Source organism: Gracilinanus agilis, chromosome 2, assembly GCF_016433145.1.
Source record: "Gracilinanus agilis isolate LMUSP501 chromosome 2, AgileGrace, whole genome shotgun sequence".
Lineage (NCBI taxonomy): Eukaryota > Metazoa > Chordata > Mammalia > Didelphimorphia > Didelphidae > Gracilinanus > Gracilinanus agilis.
The window spans coordinates 348,222,371-348,249,124 of NC_058131.1; the positions used below are offsets into that span (position 1 = coordinate 348,222,371).

Sequence of the window (26,754 nt, forward strand, 5' to 3'; positions counted from 1 at the left end):
TAGCTACTCTTCCCTCTCCGGGTTGATTACTCTGAGAGTAAGGTTTGATTATTACCTCTTAATGCTCTCTTCCTCTCCTTCTTATAATAGTATTTGTCCCCTCTCTCTCCCATGCCCTCTTTGTGTGTAATAGAATATCCTATTTTTCTTATTCACTCAAATTTCTCTTGGTGTCCCCTGCTATTCACCCCCTCTTTCCCATCCCCCATGTCATCTTAGATTATTTAGTGTTCCACCCTCACCCTGTGAATTATTCTTCTGATTACTATAATAGTGAATACTATAATAGTAAATAGAGTTCACTACAGAGAATTATACATAACCTTTCTCTACATAGGAATACAGATAATTAGATCTCACTGAGGCCCTTAAAAAGGCAAATTTAAAAATTATAAGGTTTCCTTCTTTCCCCTCTGTATCTTATTTACCTTTTCATGTTTCTCTCAATTTTTGTGGTTGGATATCAAACTTTCCATTTAGCCCTGGTCTTTTCTGTGCAAATACCTGGAATTCTTCAATTTTGTTGAATGCCCATACTTTCCCCTGGAAATATATAGTCAATTTTGATGGGTAGTTGATCCGTGGTTGCAGGCCCAGCTCTCTTGCCTTTCTGAATATCGTATTCCAAGCCTTGCGATCTTTTAGTGTTGAGGCTGCCAGATCCTGTGTGATCCTGATTGGTGCTCCTTGATATTTGAATTGTTTCTTTCTGGCTTCTTGTAAGATTTTTTCTTTTGCTTGGAAACTCTTGAATTTGGCAATTACATTTCTGGGTTATTTCTTTTCTTGATCGAATGTCGCAGGTGTTCTATGAATCCTTTCAATGTCTATATTGCCCTCTTGTTGTAGGACTCCAGGGCAATTTTGCTGAATTATTTCTGTTAGTATGGAGTCCAGGTTTTTTATTAATTTCTGGTTTTTCTGGAAGACCAATTATTCTCAAATTGTCTCTTCTAGACCGGTTTTCTTGGTCTGTCACTCTCTCATTGAGGTATTTCATGTTTCCTTCTATTTTTTCAGTCTTTTGACTTTGTTTTATTTGTTCTTGTTGTCTTGAGAGATCATTAGCTTCTACTTGCTCAATTCTAGCCTTTAGGGATTGATTTTCGGCTATAATCTTTCGGTTTTCGGCCATAATCTTCTGGTTTTCGGCCATAATCTTCTGGTATTCCTTTTCAATCTGGTCATTTCTGGTGTTCAATTTGCTTATCAGTTCATTTGGTTTCTGAGCCTCACTTTCCAATTGCAAGATTCTACCTTTTAAACAGTTATTTTCTTGCCAGATCTCTTCCATTTTCCTCAAAATCTCAGTTTTGAACTCTTCCATAGCTTGTGAGGAGTTTTCCTTATTTGAGGAGGGTCCGGATGCTTGTTTGTTCTCCTCCTCTGTTTGCTCGGTTGTCTGGATTTTCTCTGTGTAAAAGTTGTCGAGTGTTAAAGACTTCTTTTTCTTGTTGTTAATCTTTCTCTTCTGAACTTCCTGAGACTGGGTAGCCATCGTTAGCCTAGCAGCTTCTCAGGTTTATCCTCGCGCTCAAGGTCTGTCCGCGGTCAAGCCCCCTGGTAGACCCCCTTGCTTGATCCTCTGCTGGAGGTTTCTTTACAAGTCTCAGGGTGCTGCTTCCACAGTCGTATACCCATCTGCACTGGTTCCCCACTCAGGGTTTCAGAGCTTTAGCTTGTGGCTATGTCTGCCTCCTCCTGTGCCTGTGCTCTGACCCTGCGCTCTGCATCCACTCTCGGTGCCCTGCTCCCGAGCTCAGATTTTGTGTGCGTTCGTTAGCTTTTTGGGGTCCTAAATCTTGCTGCTCTCAGGAACAGGCCCCAGAGCTGCCAATGACTCGATGGGTGCCCCAAACTTGCTCTATTTCTTTTTAACTGGCTTCGGCGCTATAGGTGTTGTGTGTGGTGGGGGTGGGGTGGTTGCTCAGCCCGCGATTTAGTGAGAGCTGTTTCACCCCTTTATAGCATGGAAATGCCTCGATTCCACGTACCTTCCACGCTGTGCCCTGTTGTGGGGTTCCTCCGTTCATCTGGACTTGTTTTTATGTCCCCTTGAGGAGTTTTGTGTGTTTCGGTCAGGAGAGGTTAAGAGCTGCTTCTTACTCTGCCGCCATCTTAACCTGGAACCCTGTTGTTGGTTTTTAAACAATAAATTTTTATTTTTATCCAGATTTCATGTCAATACAATTTTTCAATACTCGTTTTCTGATATTCTGCTATCCATATCTTTCCCACTCCTCCAAAAGCTGTAATCTAATGTTAGGGATATCAGAGAGGTCTGTGTCACTGGCTCTCAGACTACTTAGTATTGGGGAGTACAAGGTATAAGTAGATTGGAAAGGTGTAGGCGGGAGCCATTTTATAAAAATCTTTGAATGGCAAAGAAAATTTTTTTTTCAAGCTCTTACCTTCCATCTTAGAATCAATACTGTATATTGGTTCCAAGGCAGAAGACCAGTAAGGGCTAGCCAACGAGGTTTAAGTGACTTGCCAGGGTCACCCAGGTAGGAAGAGTCTGGTGTCAGATTTGAACCCAAGACTTCCCATCTTTAGGTATGGCTATCAATCCACTGAGCCACCTAGCTGCCCCCCAAACAGAAGATTTTCTGCTTGATCCTGGAGGTTTGGGAACCATTGAAGTTTATTGAATAGGGCAATGACATGATCATACCTAAATTTTAGGAAGATCAATTTGACAATTGAATGGAGTGGGGAGAGACAGGCTATTATAGTAGTCCATTTATGAGATGATGAGGAACTGCAACAGAATGATTTCAGTGTCAAGTGAAAGAAAGGAATACAAGAGATTTTGAAGAGAGAAATGACAGGATTGTCAATAGACTGGATGTGGGGGCTGAAGAGAGTGAATTGTCAAGAAAGATATTTAAGCTGTGATCTTGTGTGACGATCAGGATGATTGTGCTCTCCACAGTAACAAGAAAGATAAGAAGGATTAGAGGATTTGAGAAGAAAGATAATTCAATTTTGGATCTGTTAAGTTTAAGAAGCTGATGAGACACCTAGTTTAAGATGTCCATTAGTCAGTTGGACAGGCAAGATTGGGGATTAAGAAGAAGTTAGGTCAAGATAAGTTGATCTTAGAATCATTGACATAGAAATGATAATTTGAATTCATGGGAGTCCTGTTCCTTTTTGTGTTACTTTTGTTGATTTTACTGTAGTTATTATTTGGTTCTACTTCTGCTTACTTTCCACTACATCATTCACTTCCTATAAATCTTCCCATATTTCTCTGAATTCCTCATAGTCCATTTCTTACAACTCAGTAATAGTCCATTACATCCATCTACCACAAATTGTTAAGCCAGTCCCCAGTCTGTTGGCATTCCAATTGATTTTTGCACATTTTAAAAATCTTCATGATCCTAAATAAGATTTTAAGGAAAGAATAGTGGACTTAGAGTCAGAAAACCTTGTCTCAATTTGAGTACTTAATAACTGTATGACCTTGGACAATTTGATTAGCTTCTCTGAGCCTCAATTTTCTACTCTGTAAAATGAAGATGATTTTTTAAAATTACCTGTCTTACACAGGTGTTGTTTGGAAAGCTCTTTACAAATTATATAGTGCTACAAAAATATGAATTATGAGTTAATTAGGAAAAGAATCTTAGCATACTTCTGATAAAGTTCGATATCTAAAATATAGAGAGAATACTTGATATGATTCATTCCCAATAGATGTTTATGAATAAGCAGTCCTTAAAAGAGGGAAATGCAAATTATCATCAGCTATAGAAAAGAAATGCTTCAAATCACTAACAATAAGACGATTGCAAATTAAAATAACTGAGGTTCTATATAACACCCACCAGACAGGCAAAAATGACAGAAAAGGATAATTGTTGGAGAATTTGTGTGAGAACGAGTCCATTAATGAATAGCAGGAGCTGTGAATTAATCCATTTTGGGATATAGTTTTCAACTAAAATGAACAGCAATACTATTACTAGGCATATAGAAAAGAATAAATGTGACATGATTGTTAATGTTATTGACATAGATCTTTAAAAGGTGGCTCTTTTTGATCATGATGTTGGAACATAAATTTGAAATAAACCATATTTGGAGGGCTAGTGGGAACTCTTCCTTTGTTTCATTCAGTGGTCTTCATAGGGTTCCTCCTCTGACATTTTGATCCTAATTAGTATATAATGTTTCCCAGCCTCTTTTCATTTTATCATGTCCTTGTTAATTTTCTGGGATATATCAGTGGATGATACAGGGGTCTATATTTCTTTTCAAACTTACTGGTCAAACCTTTTGCCCATCCATGCTCCTTACTCTTAAACAGGTTATATATCTATAGATATGTATATCTCATTTATCTTTCCTCTCATGTAATATAAATAACAATAGAAATAATAATAACTAACACATAAGCACTTTAAAGTTTACAAAATATTTTTGCATATATTATTTGATTTAAACTTTACAACAACCCTGTAAGATAGGCACTATAGGTTTTACTTTTTTATTTTAAAGATGAAGAAACTGAAGAGGTTAAGTGACTTATTCATAGTCACCCAATTAGTGAATATCAGAGACAGGATTTACATACAAGCCATTTTTGACTCCTGGTCTAGGGTATTTTCTGGTACACCATGGTGCAAGTTCCTCCTCTTTCTTCCTTTCTGCATTACTCTGTTCCTCCTTTTCTCCTTTCTCTTTCTACCCTCTTAAAACTCTCAGGACAGAACCAGTCTTCTTATGATCTCTGTTTACCCTTTGAAAACATTAAAGTTATCCTTTGAATACCCTTTGAAAACATTAAAGTTTTGAAGGGATAATTTTTTCTTCCTCTTTTAGTAAAATGTTAGCACTATGTCATCATTAAATACTTTCAGTTATTTAAATAAATTTACCTTTCTCAATTTCTTTGAACTCTTGTATTTGCATTTCAGAATTCTTGTACATCACTGGTCTTTTGATTAGGAGTGCAAGCAAGTATTCTCTTCCATTAACAAGCCATTTCTTTTCTGCTGTAGAATTATCATCAGCTTTACAGGATAAGTTATTCTTGTTTGTAAGCCAAAATTTTTTGCTTTTTGGAATATTGTATTCCCAAATCTTCTCTCGTTTATAGTAGAAGGCTCTTCTCCCTCTATAAGACTGTTTCACTTGATCTTATCAGCTGCCGTAGATTAAGTTATCATCTATGCAGATGACTCTCAGATCTATTTGTCTTGTGCTAATCTATTTCTTGACTGCCACTCTTGAATCTCCAACTGTTAAACAGACTTTTTAAACTGGATATCGCACAGACATCTTAAAGTCAGCTTGTCTCAAATGAAACTCACTCTTTTCCCCTAAGTCCTTACCTCTTCCTAACTTCCCTGTTACTTTTAAGGGTACCACCATCTCCTCAGTCACTCAGGCTTGCAATTGAATTGTTAGCCTCATTTCCTTGCTTTCTTTCACCTCCCATAGCCTTTAAATGGTCAAATCCTGTTGTTTCTGCCTTTGTAACATCTCTCACACATGTCCTCTTCTCCTCTAACACTACCACCAATTTGATGCAGGTCTTCATCACCTCATACCTGAACTATTGAAATAACCTGATTGAAATAAGCTGATTGAAATCAGCTGCCAAATCGATTTTTCTGAAACACAGAACTGATCATTTCACCTCCCTATTCACTAAACTCCAGTGGCTCCCTAACATCTCCAGAATCAAATATAAAATTCTCTGGCTTCAAAAATCCTTCATAACTGGCTTTTTCTATTTTGCCTACCTTCTTACACCTTACTCCCTACTACATGTCCTCCTTGCTGCTGTTCTTCCTACTAGATACTCTCTCCTGACTTCATGCACTTTCACTGGCTGCCCCCATACATACAAGATTTTCCTCCTCATTTCTAGCCTCTACTTTCCTGGCTTTCTTCCTACATTCTGCAAGAAGCCTCTCCTGGTCCTCTTTAATGTTATTGCTTTCCCTTTGAGATTTTCCTCTCAAGGACCCTTAATACTTATCTGAATATGTTTGTATGCTGTTTTCTCTACTAGACAGAATTACTTGAGAGCAGGAATTGTTTTTTTCCCTTTTTTCATATAACCAGAGCTTAGCACTGTAAGAAAAAAAATTAATATAGAGTGATAAAATTAAAAATATCATGGTTTCAGAGGGTTTATTGAAAACCATTTAGAAAAATGAAGCCACATACCTGTTGAGTTATTTTAAAGGGACCTGCCATTTACCTGCTCCTCTCATCCTCCTGCTGCTCCATGATCACAAAAAAGAGAGGAGTACCAATCCAGTCCTCAGTCTTTATACTTTTTTCTACGTTACTTTGCTTCCTGTATACGTGATTATGCAAGAGGAATCATGGGAAATGTAGTTTGAAAGAGATCTAAATGTCCACAGGAAGTTTAGACCAGGGACCGCAAAATTAGTTCAAGCACTCCCAAATTTCCAATATCACATTCCCCCCCTGAAGAGCTTGAGGGAGACTGGTCTCCCCGAAAGCTCTTGTAAACATAACTAACTTCTAAATTACAGAAATTTGGGGATAAAAAGAACAGAGGACAAAAACAAGGATCCTATGATTGCTAGCTGCATTGACAAAAAGCAAATTGGGGGCAGTCCCCTTTGGCATAAGAGTGTGCATTCAAAACAAATGCATTCAGCTCCCCATAGTTCAATCAACTGTACCCCAAAGTTCATTCTGGATCTTCTTGATGCAGTGTAGGTTCTTCAGGCATCTTCATGGTGCCTTCTCCAAACAGGTTCGTTGTGTGGATTCTGGGCAGATGGCAAATTTTTTATCCTGAAATTACTCTCAAAATAATTTAAACTTTACATTATAGATTATAATACATACATTCCCTTCTAAGGAGAATTATATATTCCCCCCTGAAATTACTCTCAAAAGAATTAAATTTTACATTATAGATTATAATAGACATTCTGATTATAAAACATACATACCCCCCTTAAGAGGGTTAAGGCCAACACCCAGATCAGCTAAGGGTACATGGCTGAGTATTTGCGGTTGTGTGAATCAATTGGCGAAAGAAATAAAGATTCAAAAAATCCAAATAAAAGAGAAAAAAATAAATTGTGAATGAAATGTAAAATACCAAAGTCTTATGTGCAAATGTAAGGAAAATAAACTTATAACAGGTCCTTGAATCAAGGCCCAATTAAAGTGATTTAAGTAATTGTGCATTTGCAATTACCCAATTCAATAGCCAGGACTACAGAAAGTTATCACACTTATAAGAGAAATAACAAGACCAAATTTGTGTGCAAGGGAAGTGTCTTTTCCTGGTCTGATTTGCCTGCACTTTTCAGGGATAGGGTGAGCCATAATAATGATAGCCAACCTTTGGTGCTTGACTAGGGATGAAGCTCAGGGAAGGGATGAAGCTCAGGGAAGTCTGGCCTCTTAACATATGTCAGAAAAGCTGTAACCCCAAACCCCAAACTCTAGTTTCAAGCCTTTCAGTATTAGTATAGAAGTTCCTCATTCCCACCTGGATTGATATGGCCTGTTTGACCTTGTGCTCCTTGGCACTGTGCAGATTCTCATCAATCCCATTTGAATTGATCTGTCTGTCTCCATGACCTTGTGCCTTCTTAGCATTGTTTAGTGGCTCTTGTGTTCCCTTCTCCTGGAATCAGACAGAAATCGTTAAGCACAATCCCATAATATTTATCAATTCATGGCAGGTTTCCATAGACTAAAGCTTTTTTTGGGTATGCATTAATATTATAACAAATATGTGTTCATATATTAAAGTTATATTACTATAAAATAAAAAAGGATTAATATTGATTATATGTACTTTCAGTACAAAATGAGAAAAAATAAAAAATAAAAAAACTGAAGTATTGTATTGTACATAGAAGGGAAAAATGATAAAAGAATGTTTTAAAAATCAAAAATATATACCTTAGAATTAGTGAGAGGTTTGTCACTCAAAAATGAGATCCATTTCCTGTTTAAGTTTTTGCCATGAACTCCTGCGAGTATAAATGTTTTTTACAAAATAGCAGATTCATAATGCAACTTATCACAGCACAATGCCTGGCATGCATAGTAGCTGCTTAATAAATTCTATTTGCCTGATTTCCTGATTAGAAGTTGTCAGGTCTTGTGTGATTCTGTCTGTGGATCCTTAATGCTTTAGCTGTTTCTTTCTGGATGTTTACGGTATTCTTTCTTTGATGGAAAACCGGATTCGTGCTAGAAATTCCTGGATTTTCCTTTGGGGCTTCCTTTCAGGAGGTGATCAGTGAATTTGCTATGTTTTTATTTTGTCCTCTGGTTTTAATAGATCTAGACAGTTTTTATTTGTGATTTATTGACATATTCAATTTCTAGCCTTTTGTTTTGGCCATGGTTTCCAGGGATTCCAATAACTCTTAAATTATCTCTCCTTGATCTGTTTTCCAGGTCAGTTGTTATTTTTTAAATAACAAATACCACAGATTTTATTTTGTATTTTCCATCTTTTCATTTTTTTCCTAATTTTCCCAATTAACTTCAATTATAATCCCTACATATATGACTTACAAATCTATAGGTCTAGTCTGTCTCTGGGGCTCCAGCTCTGTATTATCTATTGCCTATTTGATATTTCAAACTGAATGTCTCTTATACATCTCAACCTTACCATGTTTAAAATAGAACTCACATTTTCCTTTGCATGTCTGTCCTGCTTCTAAACTTTCCTTTTTAAGGTCACCTTAATCCTTCTTTTCATTCAGGCTTGCAACCTCAATTGCATTTTCATTCACCTACCTAACTCAATCATTTAGCCAGCTCTTGTTGTTTCAATCTGCATAACCGCTGTCATATATTTCTCCTTATCCCTCACAGACACAGTCATAGTTTAGGCCCTCATCTTTTGCCTGTAATATCGCAGTAGCATCCAAATTGGTCTTCTGGCCTCAAATCTCTTCCTTTTCCAATCTATCTTTTATCTAGCTGTCAAAATGATGTTCTTCAAGTACAGTTCCGAATATATTACCTCTACTACTGAATTAACTCAAGTGACTCCTTACTCAAGTTCAGGACAAAATCTCAGTTTCTCTGTTTGGTGTTTAATACTTTACTACATGATCCTTTCCTCTCTTTCAAATCTTCTTTCCCCTTAGTACTCTCTGTACACTCCATGGACCAGCCATAGTGACTTCTTTGTTGTTCTTAACAGGATACTCTCTCCTCTGTGTCCATGCCCCACACTTGTTACCTCCCATGCCTGTGAACACTTTTTCTTTTCACCTATCACTCTTAGAATCCTTGCTACCTTCTAAGATTAAGATCAAGTAACATCTTCTCTAATAGTTCTATTTTGGTCCCATAGTTACTAGTGCCTTCATCTCTATAATTACCTTGTACTTAATTACTTGTACCTACTTTGTATATATAGTATATTTTGTTCATTATAACTTAAGTTCCTTGAGGATAGGGATTGTTTTTGCTTTTTATTTGACTGTCTAAAGCAGTGATTCCCAAAGTGGGTGTCACCTCCTCCTGGTGGGTACTGCAGCAATCCAGGAGGGCGGTGATGGCCACAGGTACATTTATCTTTCCTATTAATTGCTATTAAAATTTTAAAAAATTAATTACCAAGGGCTAAGTAATATTTTTTCTAGAAAGGGGGTGGTAGGCCAAAAAAGTTTGGGAACCACTAGTTTTAAAGTGTTTCTCTTAGTGCCTTGTACTTACATGGTAGACTTTTTATAAATACTAATTGAGTGAGTGAATGTTATAAAGGAATCATACATAACACTACTGATTCTGTCTTTTTTTTAAAATGTCAATCAGCCCCACATCCTTCAGCAGTTCCCCTGTTGAATAAAATTGATAGTGCTTACCCTGCTGTTTAAGACCCCCTATAATTTTTGGTACCACCCTTTTTATTAGTCATGCCATTTTCCTCTCTGTATTTCTTTATACTAACTTCTTTTTTATTTTTTATTTTTTAGGATTTTTTTTTTATAAACCCTTGTACTTCGGTGTATTGTCTCATAGGTGGAAGATTGGTAAGGGTGGGCAATGGGGGTCAAGTGACTTACCCAGGGTCACACAGCTGGGAAGTGGCTGAGGCCGGGTTTGAATCTAGGACCTCCTGTCTCTAGGCCTAACTCTCACTCCACTGAGCTACCCAGCTGCCCCCTTCTTTTTTATTTTAAAAGCTCTTACCTTCTGTCTTAGTATCAATTCTAAGGCAGGAATGGCAAGAGTTAGATACGCAGGGTTAAGTGACTTGCCCAGGGTCACATAGCTAGGAAGTGTCTGAATCTAGATTTGAACCCAGGACCTCCCATTTCCAGGCCTGGTGCTATATACACTGCTGCCCCTTATGTACTAATTTCTAAAGAAACTGGATCACCCATTATCGTCTATGCAGGGCTTCATGCCACCTTATTTCTTCCCTATGCCTACAGTGCCACATTGGCTGTTATATTGTGTAAATAGAATTAGCTCAAGCCCATTCATAGATAAAACTCTAGCCACCAGAGATAATGTCATCCCCACCTCCCTTAGTGGGGAGGGGAGATGAGTTGCCCACATGTGACAATATGTAACAAATCAAAAACAAGGGACTGCCCTTTGGGCAGTCTAAATCAGTGTAGAAGCTGCTATTTGTCCACTTGAATTAGAGGTGGACCCACAGGAAGTGACGAAAGACATTATCTCTTCAAGTATGTTGGTTACTTCCTGTTGGGGGAGTTCCCACTTTGAACTTGGTGCTGGAGGATCTTGGCTGAGACCTCAGGCTGCTTGCACTCTGAATGGTCACGTGGGTAAGTTAGGCTGACTTCCTTGGCCTACCTTGGCATTTCCAGACACTCTACCTTTAGTAGGCCTCTTGCCTTTCTGATTGCTAAGGCCTTGTGGCGTGTAATCTAGTTTAATTAGCCTTTTAATCCTCTCTCTCCGTTCGGACCTGTGGCCCGGACTAGCTTCTTCCTCTCTCTATTTTTCCCTACCTTCTACTTTCCTATTTGTAAATAAACTACCTTAAAACCAATCCTGACTTGGGTCTGTTTTAATTATGGAATCAATCTGAATTATTGATTCCTGGCAACCACGCGCCTGTAAGAAATCTATTCAAAATGCCTGCCAGTACCTATCTCCTTCCATCTCTTTTCTCTCGTACGCCAACGAGCCCGCTCAGTTTGCAAAAAAGAGGCTGTCTCAAGCCTGCCCTCCAAATTTAAGCTGCGCTATACGTTGGTTCCCATTGTCCGACGTTATCATGTCAGAAACTGGAAACCCATTGGATCACGGGGAATGTAGTTTCAAAGTTCCCCACATGTCCACAGGAAGTTTGTAAGATACTTTTAAATGGCACCTCCCTGAATTCCAAACACACAATATCCTTAACCTTACCATCTCTTATAGTAAAATTTGTCTTGCTTTCTTAGTAATAATCTTTTTAGCTTCAGACTTTCCAAAGTGATTTGTGTTATGTAGTCAGTGGAAAACTGGTTCTAGCCTTGTAACTAAATCTTTCTTTATCTGTAAAATTGGAATATTTGCATCATTTCACAGGTTGTTGACCAGAAAGCATTTTGTTACTTATAAAGCAGCACATTAATGCCAGATGTTATGATGATATATTTATCATGTATTAATTAGTGCATTATAGCTATTTGTTTAGTCCTATCCTTCTATTAGAGTATAAGTTTCATATGAGAAACTTTTTTATTTCTTTAAACCCTCACCTTCCATCTTAAAATCAATATTGTGTATAGGTTCTAAGACAGAAGAGCAATAAGGGCTAGTCTGTGGGGGTTAAGTGACTTTACCAGAGTCACATAGCTAGGAAGTGTCTTAGGCCAGATTTGAACCCAGGACTTCCTTTCTCTAGGCCTGACTCTCAATCCACTGTACTACCTAGTTGTCCCCATTAGGTAAGTTTTAAATTCAATTTTGCAGTTTCCCTAGGGCCAGCATGATATGCTGCAGTAGGTACCTAATAAATATTTGTTAAGTTGAATGTCATTTAATCTTCATATCAACTATGTGAGGTAGTCGTTGCCAAGTATTACTTAGCTCCATTTTACAAATGAAGAAAATAATGCTTACAGAACTTCTCTGATTTCCCTAAGATCATATAACTGCTAAGTGACAGCCAAATTTGAATCTTGGTCCTATGACTTCAAGTACAAAATTCATTTCATTGTATCATGCTGTCTCTGTTACCATAGAACTTCTCACACCTGCTGTCTTCCTGATTTGGGTCTGATTTGGCCTGAGGAACTAGAATTAAAAGATTATTCTTCAACAAAATGTCTCAGAATTTGCCATCATCCATTCTTAGTTTACTGAATCGTCTTCTGTTTGTTTTGTTTTGTCTTTTTTCAGGTTAAAAAGCAGAAACTCCTTGTTGAGCTGGACCAGTATGCCTCAGATGTGGCTGAACTCATACGGACCCCTATGGAAATGCGTTACATTCCCCTTAAAGTAGCACTGTTGTAAGTACTTCCCAGAAGAACAAGGCTTTAAGCTAGCAAATAAGAGGAGGCAATATGATTAGAGTTTTCCATGTTTGTTAGATATTTGGAGATACAAATATCTTAGTCATCAGATATTTTCTATAGTCCTGTTACATGTCTGACTAGAGACAGGGCTGTTCATTCTCTCTCCCTTGGCAAAATGATATTCAAAAATAAAATTACATTCATAAATGATTTTGGGGAGTTTATGGTGTAAATCCCTTCTTTCTATAACCAGTAAAAATTTTTTTCTGTTGGAATAATATCTAGTTTTTTTTAATGTAGAGCTTCTTATTTCATATCTCCTACTATACCTAGTCTTAATATTTAAGACAGCCCAAGATGTTTTCTCTCCTTTTAGATTAGAAAACTGAAAATGGTAGCATGATAACCTCCAATTCACCCCTTGACTTGGAAAATACATGTACTTTTTGAAATTATGGTACTGCTACAGAATTTTATGACTCCCTCACTAGATAGCTACTCAAAAACTTAACAGCTAAGTAGATAGATACTTAATAGTTCCTGTAGTGGCTTTCATTCTCTTATGAAGATAGCCTTTATTCCTGAGAATTACAAATGTGAATTGATACAAAAATTCTTTCTATAAAAAGAGCTCATTTCTCTTGGCCCTGAAATGGGCCCAGATCTTTTCAGATTGAATTGCTAAAAATAGTACTGTCACTCCTTAGTCACAGGTCAGACCTATTTGTTTTAGAATTACAAAGTCTTCAAACCCTGGGAGGTATGGACTTGTACTTTGCTTTGTTAGATGTATTCATATACATTCTTCAGATTCCCCTTCTATTTCAAGGCTGTCCTGGGTGGATTTGTTTCCCCTCTGCCAATCCCCTCCAGTGGAAGATGAGTGTTCTTTGAAGTTGTACAACATGTGAACTTGTGTACTGGATGTGTCCTCGATGTCTATCTCAGTGAGCCCTACTGTTTGCTAAGTGGGGTGAAGCTGAAATACATATAGCACTTCAGAAGACATGATCAGTTCCTAGGAACTTGGTAATATAGGACATTCACACCTGATTTTTCTCTAAAGGCCTTTTCCTGGACCAGTGATGGGCAAACTACAGCCCTTGGGCCAGATGCAGCCCCCTGAAATGTTCTATCTGGCTGCAGGACATTATTCCTAATCTGATGAATACAATGAGTAGGATACAATACAATGAAACTTTGAAAGAGTTGCCTTAGAAACACACTGACAGAGGAGCATTTCTTTTCCTTTGGCCCCCTCTTTAAAAAGTTTGCCCATCACTTTCCTAGACTATAAATGTGTCTGAGGGAGCTAGTGAAATAATATTTCCTTTGCCTGGGATGTAACATTTCTGAGAAAGTTGCAGTCTTATTGAATATGCTTTGCGTGAATCTGGTGAAACGTCAAGACTTGGATAATGCTTGTGGTTGGCAATGATTATTATGCTGAGTGTGTGTTTATGTGTTCTTTCCCAGCTATCTTTTAAATCCTTACACAGTGTTATCTTGTGTTGCTAAGTCTACTTGTGCCATAAACAACACCATCATTGCTTTCTTCATTTTGGCTACAGTAAAAGGTAAGGTCCTAAGAGTATGGATTGCAAATGCTGTAAAATGTCAGTTATTATTATGGTTAGTATTATATATGAGGTTTCTTAACATCTTGGAATGCAAGTTGATATATTTTGATAAATAACTATATAATATGAAGGCTTTTACAATTAAATTAGGTAAAAACAGCTAGCCAGAAATGTACAAATAATTTTTGGAGGGTTCCAGTTAGTTAATTTCTCATAGGTATTATTTTGTATAGTTTTTTACATTAATGATTATAAAATTGGCAGACAAATTTCGACCCTTTTCTTTGTTTCAATGAATTCTCTACTGGTTAGTTTTAATACTTTTTTAAAAAGCCTTCTTTTAAAAAATACATGTATTTTATTTTCCAAATTATATACAATAACAATTTTCAACATACATTTACCAAAATTATAAGATTCAAATTGTTTCTTTCCCTCCTTTCCCTCCCCCCTCCCAGAGATGGTACACAATTTGATCTGGGAGTTTTAATACTTGAAGTCGTCTAAGCCAAACAACCTGCCTATGTGTACATTATTATAAAGGTCCATCTTTTGAAATGTTTCTTTTGAGTGGTTTGACACAAAGTGGTCTATAGTATTAGGCCATGTGTGTTGCTATGTGTATAGTTGTCTGAATTTTTTGTTTATTCCTGATTTGTTTCAAGGCAGGCATTTCATATTCTTTGTAATAGGCCATTAATCTCCATTCTAAGGGGAATAAATGATTTCTGGCATTTGGTTATGTGATCTCAAAAATGGCTGTGCCCAAAGATAGACTATGCATACAGGAGTCATCTTGTGACTTCCCATTTTCAGTGGGTCTAATGTGGAAAAAAAGCAAGGCATTTTGCCATTCTATATCCTTTCCTTGATCCTTTACAGTTAGTGGGAGGTGGCTTAATGGATCGAGAGCCAGGATTGGAGATGAGAGGTCCTAGCTACAAATCTGGCCTCAGATACTTTCTGGTATGTGTGACCCTGGGAAAATCACTTAACCCTTGCCACTCTTCTGCCTTAGAATTGATACTAAGATAGAAGTTAAGGATTAAAAAAAAAATAAAGTCCATGGGAAGATTATTCTTAGGAAAAGGATATTTATAGTGATTTTTAAAAATGTATGCATGTCTCTTTCTACCTGAATAACTTTTGACCCCTCGGACATTTTAAATTTGTTTTGATTAAAAGTATGAAAGATCTAAAGTCAGACAATGCCCCATAGATTTTCTTAAAAGTATTATTGAATCTCATATTTGTTTTATGTTTTTTTTTTTTTAAACCCTTAATCTCGGTATATTGTCTCATAGGTCGAAGAGTGGTAAGGGTGGGCAATGGGGGTCAAGTGACTTGCCCAGGGTCACACAGCTGGGAAGTGGCTGAGGCCGGGTTTGAACCTAGGACCTCCTGTCTCTAAGCCTGACTCTCACTCTACTGAGCTACCCAGCTGCCCCTTTGAATCTCATATTTGGAAGGAAACATGAAGACCAAACATCAACCCCTGCTTCTACAGTGAGAGCAGTGATCATCTCCCTAAAAGACTGAGAGACCTCTTTGTTCTGATCCCATTATTTTCAGTGCCACTGGTTGTTCTTTGTTGAAATATTATCTTTTATTTTATTCAGCATCGTTTAGGGCATAGGACTCTTTCCTGGGCAAGACTCAAGTTATACTATCAAAAAATTCTTGTTGAGATGATCATTAAAAAATGAAATCTGTAAGAAATTGTGTTTTGATTAGCTTGATACTATAGCTTCAAGGGCTAGCCAGGCTTTCATTTCATGTGCTATTTTGCTCATGTGGTAGGTAGGTACTGTGTGCTTTTGCTTTCCTGTCTTCTAAGGTATGATATTCCTATGAGGCAAATGAGACCTAAGCCTTGCTTTTCTTCAAGGAAAAATCAAACATTTGGAGGTTCTGACTTGATATGTTGCTATTGTTATCTTCTATAGCACTGCATTGCTTTATTCATCCATATATAGATGGAACTCCATTTATGCTTTAGGCATTTTTCCTCCCCCAAAAAGAAATAACTGGAAAGATTCCTATACTTTTTCTAAGGGGCAATCTATAGTAAGACAGTCTCAGATCATTTAGGTGGAGTTTTTATTAATGAATTTGAGGTCTATTGATGAAACAGCTGTCTCAGAGAATACTTAGTTTGAAGGACGTTCTCTTGTATGATAGTGATGTCACCATCAGGTCATCTGCACATATATCTGGTTTATTTTATATTGCATTATGCTTTTTTTGGCAAAGAATCACATAGGTGTAAACAAACCAGCATTGTGCAGGTAGCACAGTGTCTGCAGGACATCAATTTGAGATGTTTAAAAGGCAGCAGGAGATGTAAGACTTAAGGTCAGCTGAAAGTTTAGGGCTGGATAAATAGATTTGAGCAGGGGTTGGCAACGTATGGCTCTCGAGCCATATCTGGCTCCACCTCCTGACCCGCCAGTCTGGGCAGAGCCCCAGGATGTGCCCCAGGGGGCCCTTCAGCCCCTGCCCCATATTCCAGCGCCTTCTACCTCCATCCTCCTCCTTCCACAGGTGTTTATGGCTCTCATGGCCAAAAAGGTTGCCGTCCGTTGGATTTGAGAATTACCAGTATAGACATGATAACAATCTGGGGGAGCTGATGAGATCATCAAGTAAATACAATAGAGGGAGAAGACCAAAGACCCAGATTAGTGCCCTGTGCTACACTCACATTTAGTAGATATGACATGGATGAAGATCTTGCAAAAGTCAGAGAGTTTGGAAGAGAACCAGGTAAGAATAGCAACCAAAAAATCTAGAGAGAGAGAGAATATCAAGGAGGAGAGGTTGATGGTCAGTGTCAAAGCCAGCAGAGATATTAAAAAGGGTAAAGACTAAGAAAAAGCCATTGAATTGGGCAATTAAATGATCACTGGAGATCAACTTTGGAGAGAACAATTTCAGTTGTATGATGAGAAAGGAAGCCAAGCTGTAGAGGATGTAAGAAGAGCGAGGAGAGAAGTAGAGGCACCTGTTGTAGCTGCCCTTCTCAAGGAGGTTAACCACAAAAGGCAGGAGAGATATGGAATGAGATTTAGTGAGGACGGATCAAATGAGGGTTTTTGAGGATGTGGGAGACATGGGCATATTTATAGGCAATAGGGAAGGAGTCAGATACAGAGAAACCGAAGATAATTAGGAAAATGGGGATATTATAAAGATTTTTTTCCCAATTTGTTGCTTACTTTCTAATTGGGAAAAGATCTTTATAACAAAAACCTCTGACAAAGATCTAATTACTCAAATTTATAAGGAGTTAAATTAATTATACAAAAAAATCAAGCCATTCCCCAATTGATAAATGGGCAAGGGACATGAATAGGCAGTTTTCAGATAAAGAAATCAAAACTATCAATAATCACATGAAAAAGTGTTCTAAATCTCTTATAATTAGAGAAATTCAAATCAAAGCAACCCTGAGGTACCACCTCACACCTAACAGGTTGGCTAATATGACAGCAAAGGAAAGTAATACATGTTGGAGGGGATGTGGCAAAATTGGGACACTGATGCATTGCTGGTGGAGTTGTGAAGTGATCCAACCATTCTGGAATGCAATTTGGAATTATGCCCAAAGAGTGCTAAAAGACTGCCTATCCTTTAATCCAGCCATACCATTGCTGGATTTGTACCACAAAGAGATAATAGGGGAAAATACTTGTACAAAATATTTGTAGCCGCACGCTTTGTGATGGCAAAAAATTGAAAAATGGGGGGATATCCTTCGATTAGAGAATGGCTGAACAAATTGTGGTATATGATGGTGATGGAAATCTATTGTGCTTAAAGGAATAATGAACTGGGGGAATTCCATGTGAACTGGAAAGACCTCCAGGAATTGATGCAGAATGAAAAGAGCAGAACCAGGAGAATGTTGAACACAGAGATGGATACACTGTGGTACAATTGAATGTAATGGACTTTTCTATCAGCAGCAATGCAATGAACCAGGACAATTCTGAGGGACTTATGAGAAAGATGCTATCCATATCCAGAGAAAGAACTGTGGGAGTAGAAATGCAGAAGAAAAACATTTGCTTGTTCACATGGTTTGATGGGGATATGATTGGGGATGTAGACTCTAAATGATCACCCTAATGCAAATATTAATAATATGGAAATAGGTCTTGATCATGTAAAACCCAGTGGAATTGTGTGTTGGCTATGGGAGGGGAGGGGGGGAAGAACATGAATCATATAACCATGGAAAAATACTCTAAATTAAATAAATAAATTTTAAAAAAGAAAATGAGGATGATAGAGCAAGCAATCTGTTTTATGTGACATAGGAATGAAAGAGGAGATAGTGGGTAGAAGACATCTTGGAGTTGTGAGATGACAATTGTAGGAAATTATATGTAAGGTAATGGGGTCACCAGGGATATTACAATAAACTAAGTGGTTTGTGGGAACACACTCTAGGATTTATGAGAGACTGAACCAGGGTGAAGAGACCAGAGTTTACTGGATTTCCACAGGAATGGCAGTTGATCTTAACTGTCACCCAGCTTCCACTAGACCAGAGTATAGTAACAGGCTAACAAGGTATAAGGGACTTAACAATTTTAATTATGTTAGACTAAAAGGTGGGAAAGGATTTCTATACTTAAAATCTAAAGGATAAAACCACAGGGCAATGGGAGGACTTATTCTACTCTTATCTAAGTGATCTAAACTAACAGGGCCCAAGGAGCTATAAATGGAGTCTCTGGGTTTCTGCCTCAAACATGGAACCTGCCAGGCTTGAGTACAGCTAGGACTTTGTGGCTTTGGGATTCTCACTGCAATCCACTGATGATCTCTGGGTGCCAGGAGTTAAAGTTGTCTCAGGAACCAAGTAGAGAGAGGGTTTTGCTTGAAGCACTGTCCTCCAGTTCTCAAACTTCACCTCTTCTCTTGGCTCTGTAGATCTTGTCCTTTTGCTAGATGCCACACCACACAGGATCCCAGGGGAAAACAGGAAGCAGGATGTCCTTTGCTCTGAGGTCTCCCAGGCTGGCAACAGTTTTGCCCACCACTAATGGAGTCCACACTCAGGGCACAGACAGACTTCCTCCTCCCTCATTCCATCATGGAATTCCCAGCTCCAGCTCCTTCCTGCTATGTACAACTTAATCAATAAATAATCAATACCTAATCTAATCTTCCTCACAACAGTTCCCCCCTTTGCACAAAGCCAAAATTACCTAAATTTTGGTATTTGTGCACTACAAACTAAAATAAAATTCTAACCCAAAATAACAAACAACCTACACTAACTCTATTCTAACACTATCCTACTCTACCCTACACTAGGGATTTCAACAAGGAAAGGTAAAAAGATAAATATATTGAACAGTTACATATTTCAAAGCATAAAACAACAAGTAACACAGCAAAATTCCAACAAAATCAACAGCAAATATGAAATATCAACACAAAAGTCAAAATAAACATCAAACATAACTCCTATTCTAATACAGAAATATCCTACCAACTAATAAATACAAACCATTTTGGAAAAACATTTTAACACAACGTTGCATAAGTCTTTACATCAAAATTAAAACAAAACAGTAAACTCCCTTATGCAAATTACATTTGAATGTTTGCAACTCAATCATATCAAAGTATTCACAGAATTTACATTTATACACACACGATACACATATAACACATAATATACATGTATGATATATATGTATGTACACTAATATATACACATCAAATATACATATGTACACCCTTTACATATATACAATACTTACACTATAATATAATTTACAATATACACATACTATTTATACAACTATTTACATTATTTGTGATATGTGATCTGTAGTATATGTTCTTCATGTAATGTAAATTTGTTATGTCTCTTGTACCTGCATTGTAATGTACATTAGTACCATATCTTATCCTCTAACCTAATCTAATACCATATCTATTTCACTAAACTATTCTAAACTAACCCTCAGATATTAGTGTATTAGTCTAGCTATATTTATCTAAATAACTAGTTAATCTTTGTTAGTAACTAACTATCCTTTGTTAGTACTTACTTATCCTATAGCTAATTCTAATTTTGTTAGTATTCTACATTGTTTCATTCCAAAAGGAACACAATGTATCCTAACATGTTTATGTCTAATGTATCTAATTTGTTATGTTGTTTCTTTGCTACATTGTGTTGCAACATGTTACTGATGGATGCATGATACCTACTAAAACTCCAGATCTCCTGTAGATCTGCTTTCTCCTTATGGTGTTTCATTCCTCTAGGAAATCTCTTCTCTCTCCTCTCCGGTTTTCCTCTTCTTCTTTTCTCCGTTGAAGGTCTTGATAGTTTTATGTGCAATGTTGGATGCATATGAGTATGTAGTGATACTATATACATTACCCAAAAACTTCCAGACTATTTAATCCAAATTGTCCATCATTAATCCTTTTCTTCAAGAAAATCCTTGAAAATGCAGTTTTATCAGTTCAATTCATAAGTTCATCAGTCTTAATACAAAGTCCATAAATCCTGAATCCTGAATCCTCTTCATCCATGTCCTTTTCCATCCGAACGTCCTCTTCCGCTGGAATGGTCCTCTCCTTACTGAACTTTCTGTCTGCAGACTCTAATTGACTGAAGATCTCAAATTACACAATCTTTTCTTCTTCTTCTTCATCATTATTAACAATTTCTACAGTTTCATTATCTATTCCATGTGCTTATTTAATGTGAGAACAATGATACCACAAATCTCTACCTAAAACTTTCACAGAAGATGGTGAAACTAATACAATTGTATAAGGACCTACCCAATTTTGTTCTGTTGCTGATGTTTTGGCAAAATTTTTCACATAGACCATATCACATGGTTGAAAATTATGAAGAGAATAATCCAATGGACCAGATTGAATTAATACTCCCATATCTTGTAATTCTCTTAGCCTCTGCTGTAAAGCAGTTAAATATGAAGCAATTTGGCAATCACCTCCTAAGAGTGATGCATAAACAGCCTTACAAGTTTTTGCCTGTAGAGGAGCATGTCCAAAGAGCATCTCATACGATGATATATGTAGACCTGCTCCTGGCCTTGTACATAGGTAAAACAAAGCTATGGGAAGAATCTCTGGCCATTTAAGATGAGTTTCAGCACAGAGTTTCCCAACCATAGTCTTGAGTTCCCTATTCATATGCTCCACCTGACCTGAACTTTGCGGATGATACGGAACATGATATTTAGGTGTTATTCCTAGATTCTCATAGACTCTTCTAAGGATATCCTGAGTGAAATGAGATCCCTTATCCAAATCTATGGTTAAAAGTACACCAAATCTAGGCACAATTTCCTTAAGTAACACTTAAGGGAAGAAGAGGGTGCTTGCAATGAATGACCTCAGTATTTTCAGTAAAATATGAGACAAGGTTCTTAGCTGAGATGTTGTGGGGGAGGAAGAGCTGTGGGAGACTTGAGTAAGGATGAAAAGGTTTGAAAGAGCCACTGTGGTGAATGAGATAATGAGCTAATTAGAGAAGTGTAAAAAGATTGTTTAGCAGCAGTAGAGCCCAGTCGAGGTTATATAACATAAATTTGTAGTAGTCCCAGTCAGGACAGTTGCATGATTTCCTCCACCTTTGTTCATTAGCATGTGTAGAGGAACAAAGGCAAGGGATATTTGGAGTGATCCAAGGTGAAGCTTGACAGAACACATTCAGCAATGTGAGAGGGCAAAGGACTCAAGAGAAGAGTACATGTAGATTTGAATTGGCTCATGGAGGAATTACATTGGGGAGAAAAATAGCCTGGGAGAGTTGAAACGTAAAGAGATTAGAGGTCATGGTATAGATGAGAACAGGGTTTGATATTGGAAGGTAAAGGAGGCCCTCAAAGTTCATGACGTTCACACAGTCCCACATGAATTCTGGAACCCGCAAAGCAGGTGTCAGAAGGATGGATATTTCTCACTCAGTTTCCCCGATGTGACTCTTTTCTCACTAGCATTCACTTGTACTGAAACTATTGCAATCAGTATCCCTATTCAGTGCCAGGGAGACACAGAAAAACAATACAGGTTCATGGCAAGAACAACCACAGTCACAGACCACTCACTATCCCAAAATAAACCCCTAAAACAAACCTCCATAATACAGAAACTTCCCATAGAATCATCTCTGCAATAAACCAGCAGTTAGTGAGTTAATGCAAGTTTCTGAAGTCCCAAGCAAGAACGTACCTGTCCTGGATTTGCTCCCAAACTCCCACTGACCAAGGAAACAGTGAGTTACAAGGAAAACAGGGGAATGACAAATTAGCACAGAATCACCCTTCCAGAACGGCATTCTTATTAACCCTGTAGCAGAAAGAACAGCAAACTTACCTTTGAAGAATAGTGAAAAATGAAAGGATATAATTGGAACAATATTTGGACCAAACTGATATTATTGTATCTTCTTTGATGTAATCAACTACCATCATTATCTTCTTGATTAATGATAGGTCTGAATAGCATAAAGTAAGAATATGCATGATTTAATTGGTTAAAATATAATCAACTATTATGCTTAGCTAGGAAATGATGTTCTTACTTTGAAGGCTGAAAATAATAAAGTTCCAACTAAGCCATTCCATAATGAATAATTTTTGACAAGCTTGCTTCTTTGTTTAATCACAGTAGGATATTAGTAAATGCCAGCCATATGATATTTCAAAAGTTAATATGTGATTTTTAATGTATGAGAAAATCAAAACCTGTATGAGATCATAAAGAAAAAAGGGTATAAAAATAAAAATCAGCAGATGACATGAGAGAACAGCCTCTGCAATTTCACTTGCACTCTGGCTTGTTTTCGTTTCATTTTGCCATGCCATCCCACCTCCAGAGACCCCCTGAACGAAGAGCAGGCTCTTCACAGGAAGGCAGGTAGAAAACTCTGTTGGATTGTTACCAGAGAAGAGAATTTCAGAGTTTATGAACATGGAGGTAGTACATGTATAGGTAATGGCAAGATTGAGGGTGTGATTGTCTTTGTGTGTTGTTGAGGTAGGGTAATAGGTCATGGAATATGAGTAAGTTGGGGAACTAGGAAGTCAAAGTGTTTGCTGGTGAATCAGTATATTAAAGTCTCCTACTTTGAGGGCAGGAGTTGGGGAAGAGAGAAAGATTCTGAGTTAGATACTGAAATCATTGAGGAAGGAGAATATCCAAGAGGACAGAAGATAACAGGTATTAGAATCTTGATTGGGTGATAAATATTGATTTAATGAACCTCAAAGTAAACATTACTGAGTAATGGTGGTAGAGGGAAAGTCTGGAAATAGCAGTGGGAAACAAAGAAAAGATTGTTTTGAGTTCCTTACCATGACCAGTGATTCAATGGGTATGAGTGAAAGTGCAACCAGTTCTGGAAGGGGAAGCTAATAAAACTGTCATCAGGAAGGAGCCAGGTCTTAATGAGAGCCAGATAATGGAAGGAATGGGAAAAGAACATATTTAAGATGAAATTTATTGCTTATGGAGCAAATATTCTGGAAGACACAGGGGAAGGGATGGGTAGCTTTTGGTTGGGACTTTGGAGTTTGTGGCAGGTGAGGAAGGACCAGGTAGAAAAAGAGAGAGAGAAAGGGAAGAAAGAAAGAAAATAATTTAGTGCACACTGCTAGAATAGACAAAATTAGATGAGATCATGTGGAATGGTAGCCTTTGAAAAGATATTTCAGGTTTTTGACACTATAAATAATGGTACCATGCACGTATGGTTTAGATTTTGTTTGGATTATTTTCCTACAGTATTATTCCAGAAGTGCAATTACTAGATCCAACCAAGGCTACACACAACTCTTTGTACTTCTTATCCTATGTCTCCATGCTATTCTCTGGAAAGTTTGGACTGATGGTTAACTGTCCCCACTATCTACAAATATATATGTATTCACAACCCTTTTTATATGAGTTTGTACTAGTTTCATTTATTTTAGTTTGGTCTGATGTATTATATCTTACTACATTTCATTTTTCATTTTTTATTACTATTAAAGATTTATATTTTTCTACAGTGCTGTCTCTTTACTCCTGTATAAGCATAAAACAGATCATATAGTTCACTATCTCCCTGAAAGATGAATCTCCTTCATAGCATCCCTCAAAAGTGATCTTCTGACCTCTTCTTGAATACCCACAAAAACAAAGAATTTAGCCCATTCTGTTGTATTTCTGTAATTATTATGTTGAGCTAAAGACTGCCCCTTTTAATTCCACCTATTCTCTCTCATCTGCCATCTGAGGCCACGCTGAGCAAGTTTAATTTCTTTCATGTGACAGTCTTTGTCTAATTAAAAGGTGATTATATCTCCCCTAAATCTAAGCTGCTTTGGGCAAAACATTTCTTTCATCTCATCCTCTTGTGGTATGTTTTTTTTTCCTCATCATCTTAGCTAATTTCCTCATATAGATTCTAGGTTATCTAATGTTTCTCTTAAAATGTTTTTAGAACAGAAATCCAACTGTCCTCAGATGTAATGCAAGGTCAACTAGTTCTAGACCCTGTATTTGACCACCTTAAAAGCAGATGAACATTACCTTTGACTCCCTCCCCCCCATAATTGTCCAATTTAATAGTTTCTTTAAAATTCAGTATTAAATTTTCATGAAGATTTGAATTCTTTCCCTCTACCTCCACCCCCATTGCAAAAGCAAAAAAAACCAACAAAAAAACCACAACAAAACATTTACAAGCATGTATAGTCAAGCAAAAAGAATTTTCACATTCAAAAAAACTGTTAGTCTGTACTCTCAGTCATCACCTGTGTCAGGAGGTGAGCAACATGATTCATCAGTGTGTTGATCAGAGTTCTTAAGACTTTCAGAGTTGGCCCAAAATATTGATCTTCTTGTAGAAATTGTTCCTCCGGTTCTCTCCATTTTACTCTTTATCAGTTCATATATTTCTATTTTGTTATCTTCCTGAATACCCTTAGACCCTCCACTTTTCATGCTTATGATTCAGTTAGTCACCTAGCATTTATTAAGCACATACTTTGTGCCAAACAATATGATAAAAGCTGTGGATACAAAGGAAGGCCAAACAGTTCCTGCTCTCAAGGAGCTTACAGACTAGGGGGAAGACACATGCAAACAACTATATACAAACAAGCTTTATACAAGTTAACTTGGAGATAATTCCAGAGGGAAGGCACATTAAAATTAAGGAAGACTGGGACGGTTTCTGATTTCTGTCAAAACACCTCCACCCTTTCTAACAATCTCGAATCTCCTCTTTCTCACTTTTTATTTATACATACACCTACCTAACTCCCATACATGCTTTTGCCCACACTGCACCTGTCCTAAGACTGACTACACTGCTTCCACACCCCTCTCCACATCTACACTGCCATTTTTGCAGGGGCTAGAGAATTTTGCACCAGCAGCAGCAAATTCTAGTAGTCTTTCCTAAAGGTTTACCTACCAAACCAGTTTCTCACTCAGTAGAGCTAATTTTTAGACTTTTAAAAATGTTTTATTTATATTTTATTTTTCATATTAGTTATTTCTTGATATACCCCCAACTCTATTACCTTTTTTTGTTAACAAAGAATAACAGTTAAACAAAGCCAACCGATAAAATTAATGTCTGACAACATATGCAGCATTTTACTCCCATGCTTCCTCACCTCTATGCCAAATAAAGGAAATATGTTTTGCCATTTGTTTTCTAGGACCGAATTTAATTTAGTTCATCTGCCTTTTGGCATTATGTGTATTGTTCTCCTTATTTTATTTCATTTCTTTTTTCTTTGCATCATTTCATATGCATCTTCTCATGTTTCTCTGAATCAGAGCTCAACTTTCATGGACCATTAGCAAATCATTGAGCACATGGAACTCCTGTGGCTTCCCTCACTGATTAGGCACCACCCTAGTCTTCTCGTCAACACAAATCATTTTGAGTAAGTTTCTTCCTTGGGAGATGTCTACTCTTCTAATTGTATCCACTCAGTTGATTATTCTCAGTTTCATTTCAGAAGGTAATACTTTCTGATCTGGTTCCAAAATTCTAGGTGTTTTGAATCTACAAGACTTTCATGTACTAATTATATATGTATTATGTCCAAGAAAGGGGAACTACCTAGGCCAGGATAATTAATTACTTCAGCTATAAGCAACACAGATTCTGCCAGTTCATTCTGTAGTATTTGACTACTTAATCCGTCAGAGGGTCAAGAAAAGACATTTTTCTTGAGACAAATCATTGTAAATGCCTATCATTAGAGTAAAACTAAATTATGTTTATTTTTATTGCCTATGTTCCTCCCAGGGCAAAACCAGACTAAATTCTTTATCATTTTTTAAATGGAGAGATTGGAGTTTGGAGGACCTGGCTCTAAGCTTCTTCAACTGTGCATGATATGTGAGCACACAAGTACACATGTGAGTGTATGCACACACATGCACCCAGCCTGTTTTCGTTTTTTCTATAAAAAATTATTACACCAAGGTGACTCTTTTCTGCTGTCTTTCTCTAGGTTTACTTGACATTTTAATATTTTCTGCAAAACCCTAGGCAGTTTTGTGTCACCTTTTGCACAGATCTAACCATATCCTTCCCCAATGCAGTAAATTACAAAGGAATTCCAATAGGAAGCTATTGCCTCTAGGACAGGGGTCCTTAATCTGGGATTCATAGATTTATCTATTTATCT

At 37.3% G+C, this 26,754-nt stretch overlaps 1 protein-coding gene across 1 annotated transcript in view; it reads left to right on the forward strand.

Annotated features, from left to right (window-relative positions):
• The window catches only part of PIGU (phosphatidylinositol glycan anchor biosynthesis class U), a 118,033-nt gene that overhangs the window by 49,767 nt on the left and 41,512 nt on the right, over positions 1-26,754 (forward strand). Inside the window, exons 5-6 of the mRNA XM_044664380.1 lie at positions 12,352-12,461; positions 13,944-14,044. Coding sequence (XP_044520315.1) covers positions 12,352-12,461; positions 13,944-14,044 — 211 coding nt within the window. The remainder of the gene's footprint in view (positions 1-12,351; positions 12,462-13,943; positions 14,045-26,754) is intronic.